Source organism: Carlito syrichta, unplaced genomic scaffold (assembly GCF_000164805.1).
Source record: "Carlito syrichta isolate Samal-C Ts95f unplaced genomic scaffold, Tarsius_syrichta-2.0.1 Scaffold90651, whole genome shotgun sequence".
Classification (NCBI taxonomy): domain Eukaryota; kingdom Metazoa; phylum Chordata; class Mammalia; order Primates; family Tarsiidae; genus Carlito; species Carlito syrichta.
This window is the reverse complement of record NW_007034747.1, coordinates 65,925-73,487: the sequence shown is the minus strand read 5'-3', so window position 1 is coordinate 73,487 and position 7,563 is coordinate 65,925. Positions and strand designations below refer to the sequence as shown.

The window sequence follows — 7,563 nt, the reverse complement described above, 5'->3', positions numbered from 1 at the left end:
GGTTGAGGCTGCGGTGGCCGGGAGTGGACACTGCACTCCAGTCTGGGTGACAGAGTGAGACTCCAACTCAAAAAACAAAAAAGAAAAAACCAAAAAATCAGGAACAAGAGAAGAATGTGTGTTTTCATCACTTCTACTGAACTAATAACAGTATTAAAAATATTTTATTCCAAGCACCAAACCAGACATTTTGCTTGAATTTTTACCACAACTTTGAGCAATAGCAGTGACTTTCCCAGGGTCATTCCAGCCATAAGTGACGCGGTACTTGTGAGAAATTAAGACTACTGTGTCTGCTACAGTATCTTGTTCTGTATTTGCTTTCAAAGTCATGTCCTTTAACTCTTCCTCTTTTTTGACGTTTACAGCCTTCAGTTTGACCCAGCACCGCGTCGTGGAGAGCCTCATGTTACACGGCGTACCCCAGACTACTTCCTATAAATTCCTCCTGGGAAAACCTGCCTTTGTATGTGGAAGTATAGCTGGCTTTTTAAAAATACATATATTTAAAAACAAAAGAAGCAACAGTAATCTATGTGTTTCTGTAACAAATTGGGATCTGTCTTGGCATTAAACCACATCATGGACCAAAATGTGCCATACTAATGATGAACATTTAGCACAATTTGAGACTGAAATTCAGTACCCTATGTTCTGGATTGGTCAGTCTGACAGTTTGCCTGCTGTATCTGTAGTAACCATTTTCCTCTGGACTGTTGAAGCAAAAAAGGTAACTAACTGCTTCATTTTTTTGCGCTTATTTGGAAATTTTAGTTATAGTGTTTAAGGCATGGAGTAATAGAGTTGGAGTTTTATTTTTAAGAAAAATTCACAAGCTAACTTCCACTAATCCATTACCCTTTATTTTATTGAAATGTATAATTAACAGAAGAAAAGATTCTTCTTGGGAGTATGTTGTCATAACATTTAAAGAGATTTCCCCTTCATTTAAACTAAATGACTGTTTTATGTTGATCTGCATACTTCTGTATATTTGTCATGACAGTGCTTGCATCCTATTTGGTGTACTGAGCAAATAAACTTTTCATTTTAAACAAAAAACATTGATTTGCTGTGATATGCATTGCAGGAGTGTACAGTCAGCCTGGGCAACATAGCAAGACCCCATCTCTAAAAAATTTTAAAAGTAAATTTTAGCCAGGCACATTGGCTTATGCCTATAATCCCAGCACTTTGGGAGGTGGAGGTGAGAGGACTGCCTGAGCCCAGGATTCAAGACCAGCCTGGTCAACTTGGTGAGACCTCTCCTCTACAATAATTAGCCAGGCATGATGGCATGCGCCTGTAGTTCCAGCTACTTGGAAGGCTGAAGTGGAAGGATCTCCTGAGCCCAACAGGTTGAGACTGCAGTGGCCATGAGCCTGGGCAACAGAGGAAGACTCTGACTCAAAAAATCAATCAATCTTGTAACTCAAGCTGGGTGTGGTAGCTCACACCTGTAATCCCAGCACTTTGGGAGGCGAAGGTGAGACCTCATCTCTACAATAAATCAAAAAAATTAGCCAGGCACAGCACACATCTGTGGTTCCAGCTACTTGAAAGGCTGAGGTGGAAGGATCGCCTGAGTCCACCAGGTCAAGGCTGTAGTGGCTGTGAGAGTGCTATTGCACTCCAGTCTGGAGTAAGACTCTGACTCAAATAAAAAAGGAAACTTAAATGTAATTCTTTATATTGGGCTTATTTTCAAAAGGAAAAATTCAAATAGATGGTAACTTTTAGATCATAAAAAAGCCATTTTTGGCCAACACTGGCTCATGCCTATGATCCCAGCACTTTAGGAGGCCAAGGTGGGAGGATCTCTTGAGACCAGGAATTAAAGATGAGCCTTGGGAACAAAGCGAGACCTCATCTACAAAAAATAAAAATAATTAGCCAGGCATGGTGGTGTGTGCCTGTACTCCCAGCTACTCAAGAGGCTGAGGCATGGGGGTCACTTAAGCCTAGGAATTTTAAGACTTGAGCTGATTGTACCACTGCACTCCAGCATGGGTGAAAAAAATACAAACAGGCTATTTTTATTTCTAAACATTTTGTTAGGTAGCTTTTATTTAGGTATTCACATCTTTCAGTACAGGAATTGTATACTAAAACAAGAATAGTACATAGTTGGGAAGAAACTTTTTTTTTTTTTTTTTTGAAAGCAGGATTTATTGAGAGGACAGAAAAGCTCCCACAGTGGGAGGGGACCTGAGGGGGTTGCCCAGGAAGAAACTTTTAAAACTAAAATATGTTAACTCTACCTTTTGAAAAAGTCTTTAGAAGAAAATGAGGTGGTTAGAAAGAAGCATAAATATTTCAGAATTGCAATCTGTGTAAATGGACTGAATAGTTCAAAGAGACTCAAATTCGATTCTTTGAAAAATCCAGTTATATACTGATGACAAGATAAACAACAAAAGCAAAGTGACCAAGAAGATGTTAAACAGAATAACTCTGGAATGGCTATCTTAATATTAAAGGAGACTCTGAGACAAGATGTAAGGACAGAGAGGATTGACACATAAAAAGTTAAGCTGGGCGGCACGGTGGTGCATGCCTGTAGTCCCAGCTACTCAGCAGGCTGAGGCCAGAAGATCCCTTGAGCCACAGAGTTTGAGTCCAGCCTGAGCAACATAGCTCATAAATAATAATCCTAACTCTTTAATAATAATGCAAAACCTGTATGTACCTACCCAAAAACTTCAGTATATTAAAAACAAAATCGCTTAAAAATGCAGAGATTAACAAATTTTTGTCACAGTTGGAGATCACACTTTCTGTAATATTAGCAGAAAAGATATAGAAGATTTGAATAGCACATTTAATAAGATTGATATAACAGGCCAGTCACAGTGGCTCATGCCTGTAATCCCAACACTTTGGGAGGCCAAGACTAGATTACTTGGACCCAGGAGTTTGAGGTCAACCTGGGCAGCATAACGAGACCTCATCTCTACAAAAAATAAATTAGCTGGGTGTGGTGACATGCACCTATAGTCCCAGTTACTTGGAAAGGTGGGGTGAAGTGGGAGGGTCGCCTGAGCCCAGAAGATCAAGGCTGCAGTAAGCCATGATGGTGTCAGTACACTCCAGCCTGGGCAACAGAAAGAGAATCTGTCTCAAAAAATTAAAAATTAAAAAAATAACAAACGTAGATCTCTGCATCTTTACAGTTAGAGAATACACATGCTTGTCAAGTTTACCTGGGACATTTATAAAAATTGGAGAGTATTAGGTCATAGAACATGGCTCAAAAACTTTCAAATTTATGTACAATGGATTTTCTGACTACAGTGCAACTAACTTTGAAGTCAAAAGTCAAAACTTTTAGAAATACCTGTTCATATTAAAATTTTAAAAACTGAATAATTCAGGTCAAAGATTAAATAATGCAAATTATAAATTCTTAGAACTAAGAAAAACTGAATGGTTATTAAAATACCTTTTTTTGGCCAGGTGCAGTGGCTCACGCCTATAATCCCAGCACTTTGGGAGGCCAAAGTGAGAAGATTGCCTGGGCAACTTGGCGAGACCTCATCTCTACAATAAATCAAGAAAAATTAGCAGGGCATGATGGCACGTGCCCGTAGTTCCAACTACTTGGAAGGCTGAGGCAGAAGGATCACCTGAGCCCAGCAGGTCAAGGCTGCAGTGACCATGAACATTCCACTGCACTCCAGTCTGGCCAGCAGAGTGAGGCCCCAGCTCAAAAAATAAACAAATAAAAATGTTTTGAAAAATACCTTTTTAAAATATGTGAACATCAGCCTCCCAAAGTGCTGGGATTACAGGCATGAGCCACCAGGAAAAAAAAAAAAAAATATGTGAACAAAACACCTAGAATAGCCAAAATATTTTGAAAACCAAGAACAAAATGGAGTAGTTCCACTTCCCTATGTCTTAACTTTAGAAGTACAATTTTCAAGACAGCTAGTATAGGTGTAAGGAAAGATGCATAAATCAATGAACAGAATTGAGAGTTCAGAAATAAATACTTACATTTATAGTGACTTTCTAAAAAGTGGCAAGGCAACTGAGGGAAGGATTGTTCAAAAAACTGTGCTGGGACAATTGAATATCCACAAGCACAAAGATGAACTCGGATGCCTACCTCACACCATACACAAAAATTCACTTAAAGTGGATCATAGGCTTAAACAAGGGCTAAAACAAAACTCTGACAAGAAAACAGAGAAGACCTTTAAGACTTTGGGTTAGCCAGACTCGGTGGCTTATAATCCCAGCACTTTGGGAGGCCAAGGCAAGTGGATTGCCTGAGCCCGCAGTTTCGAGACCAGCCCGGGCAATTTGGCGAGACCTTGTCTGTACAATAAAAATTTTTTAAAATTAGCCAGGCATGGTAGTACATGCCTATAGTTCTAGCTACTTGGAAGGCTGAGATGGAAGGACTGCCGGAGCCCAGCAGGTCGATGCTAGGTGGCCGTGAGTTGCCACTGCACTCCAGCCTGGGCAATGGGGAGAGACTCCATCTCAAAAAAAAAAAAAAAGACTTTGCATTAGGCCAAGATTATTTAGATAACCTCCCAAAAGCATGGTCCATAAAATGTTAAAGCTGACAAGTTGAACCTTATAAAAATTCACTGGTTCTGTGCTTCAAAGAATAGCATTAAGTGAAAAAATAAGACTAAGAAAAAATATTCATAAAACACGTTTTACAGATGACTTGCATCACTCAACAGAATAGACAACCCACATGAGCAAAAGATATGAGTAGCCATTTCACCAAGGAAGTTAAACAAATGGCTAATGACTACACAAAAAGATCAGTGTCATCAGGGAAATGCAAACTAAAACTACAATTGAGATACTATTTCACACCCATTTGCTGGAATCCAGCTCCAACAGGTCAGAATTTCCTGAAGGAGGAACGGTGTCGGTGTAGGAGAAAACTTGGACGCTGACTCTGTTGTTGTGCAGGACAGATGCCGATTTATTTTTCTTTTCAAGTTCTTTTTATACTTGTAGCTACATACAGTTTGGCCTTCAAACCCAGATGTATTTTTCTTTTTGGTCTCAGATTAATTAGTTCTTGGTTAATAAACCACACAGGAACAGACAGTATTTTTTTTAACATCTTGTTTTGATTATTGTTCTAATCGTGATGAAATACTGTCTGTTTTCCCTCAAATTTGTGACAATGTATCCACTAATAGAATCTTTAAAGCATGTAATTTTTCACAATGTGTTTTCTCAAACTATTAACCATAACCATCCAAATCTTTGACAACTCAATGCCCAACTTATGCTTTCCCAACATTTCATTTTCTCCAAACACAATTACAAAGCCCCTTCCACTACCTCAACCTTACATTAATTATCCACCAACACCTCACAACTAGCAGAATGAAAACAACATCCCCAAAGCTCTCCAATTAGCAACCAACTTAAAGAACTAAAACTAATAAGCCTATTATGATGCCAAACATGAAATTTATAATTTGCATCTATAGTCCCCTAACAGAGATAATGAGAGCCATGATGTACATTTAATCCAAGGCTCTCAGGGGTAGGAGAGTGCTACCCGCAGTTTTTAATTATTGTTGCAGGTTTAAGCACCAAAGGGGTGGGGATGGAGAAACTCAAGTGGAGGGTTCATTTCACTAATTGTTTGTTTTTACTAATAGATTTTTTTAATGAACTGCTATATTTTGCATCTCCCAACCCTCCAGATTCCAACGGCGATTATAACCAGATGAGTAGAAGAAGCAGGGCCAATAGCTGCCCAGAGTTGCCCTGCAACCTGGGGTCTTCAGCCTTCCGGACCCTGTCAACGTGAAGGCCTCTGAGGCTGGCTCCCAACACCCATTCAAAAGGATATAATAAATAAGACTTTTTTTAGCAAATAATGTGGGGAGACTGGGAGAAATTGGAGCCTTCATACATTTCTGTCAAAAAATAAAATAAAATGGTGCAATCACTAGAGGAAACTATTGGCAGTGTCTTAAATATAAAATTACTGTACACCCCAGCAATTTCACTCCTACATATCTATCCATGAGAAAATATCTGTCTGCACAAAGACTTGCACTGCAAATGTTCTTGGCAACATTAATTATAATAGCTAAAAATTGGAAACAGCCTGACACGGATGAACTTCAACACATGCTGGTGAAGAAACTGGACACAAGAAACTACATGTGTGAAATGTCCAGAAAAGGCAAATTTATAGATAGACGTAGATTACTGGCTATCTGGGGTTGGTCAGTGGGAATGGGAATTAGCACAGATCAAGAGAGATCTTATTGGAATCATGAAAATGTTCTAAAACTGATTTATTATCATGGTTGTTCCATTTGGTAAATTTACCAAAAATCTTTTAAATTGTACCCTTGAAAATGGGGAAGTAGCCGGGCTTGGTGGATCAGCCTGTAATTCCAGCACTTTGGGAGGCTGAGATGAGTGGATTGCCTGAGCCCGCAGTTTCCAGACCCACCTGGGCAACTTGGCGAGACCTCATCTCTACAAAAAATAAAAAAATTAGCCAGGCATGGTAGCGCACACCTGTAGTTCCAGCTACTTGGAAGGCTGAGGTGGAAGGATCGCCGGAGCCCAGCGGGTCGAGGATGCGGTGACTGGGAGCGGCCACTGCACTCCAGTCTGGGTGATAGAGTGAGACTCCAACTCAAAAAAAAAGAAAATGGGAAAATGTTATGATATATAAAATATACCTCAGTGAAACTGTCTTTTAACAAGAAAGAGACTTATGTGATATCACCAAAACTGTCTTTATAAAGATATTCATAACTAAATGCTTGTAACATAGGAAAAGCTGGAAATTAATGAGCTAAGTGTTTACTACGTCATCAAGTTAAAACATTAAGAGTAAATATCAAAAGAAATAAAAGATTCAAAAGAAAAGATAGTGGCCGGGTGTAGTGACTCACACCTGTAATCCCAGCAATTTGGGAGGCCAAGGCAGGAGGATTGCTTGAGCCCAGGAGTTCCAGACCAGCCTGGGCAACACAGTGAGACCTCATTTCTACAGAAAAATTTAAAATTTAGCTGGGCTTGGTGGTGCGTGCCTGTAGTTTAGCTACTTGGGAGGCTGAGGTGGAAGAATCTTTTGAGCCCAGGAAGTCAAGGGTGCAATGAGCCATATCATGTCAATGCACTCCAGCATGGGTGACATAGTGAGACCCCCAACTCAAAAAAATAAGAAAAATACTTTTTTTTTTTTTGAGTTGGAGTCTCACTCTGTCGCCCAGACTGGAGTGCAGTGGCCACTCCTGGCCACCGCAGCCTCGACCTGCTGGGCTCCGGGGAATCCTTCTGCCTCAGCCTTCCAAGTAGCCAGAATTACAGGCATGCACTACCATACCTGGCTAATTTTTGATTTATTGTAGAGATGAGGTCTGGCCAAGTTGGCCAGGCGGGTCTCGAACCTGCGGGCTCAGGCAATCCACTCACTTCAGCCTCCCTAGGCACGGGTTTACAGGCTCAGTCACCGAGCCCGGCCACACTTTTAAAGACATACAAAGCCGGGCTCGGTGGCTCAGCCTGTAATCCCACGCCTTTGGGAGGCTGAGGTGAGTGGATTGCCTG

General features: G+C 40.4%; 1 protein-coding gene across 2 annotated transcripts in view; it reads left to right on the top strand.

The window, feature by feature from the left end:
• LOC103261468 (serine/threonine-protein phosphatase 2A catalytic subunit beta isoform) overlaps positions 1–1,062 on the top strand; it is a 17,764-nt gene extending 16,702 nt beyond the window's left edge. The window contains exon 6 of one of the 2 annotated variants that reach the window (XM_021712796.1): positions 376–1,062. In XM_021712796.1, the coding sequence (XP_021568471.1) occupies positions 376–574 (199 nt within the window). In that variant the 3' untranslated portion in view covers positions 575–1,062. Of the gene's footprint in view, positions 1–368 lie in introns of both variants that reach the window. The other variant, XM_008059090.1, reaches the window with a different exon arrangement.
• Positions 1,063–7,563: the final 6,501 nt, after the last annotated feature.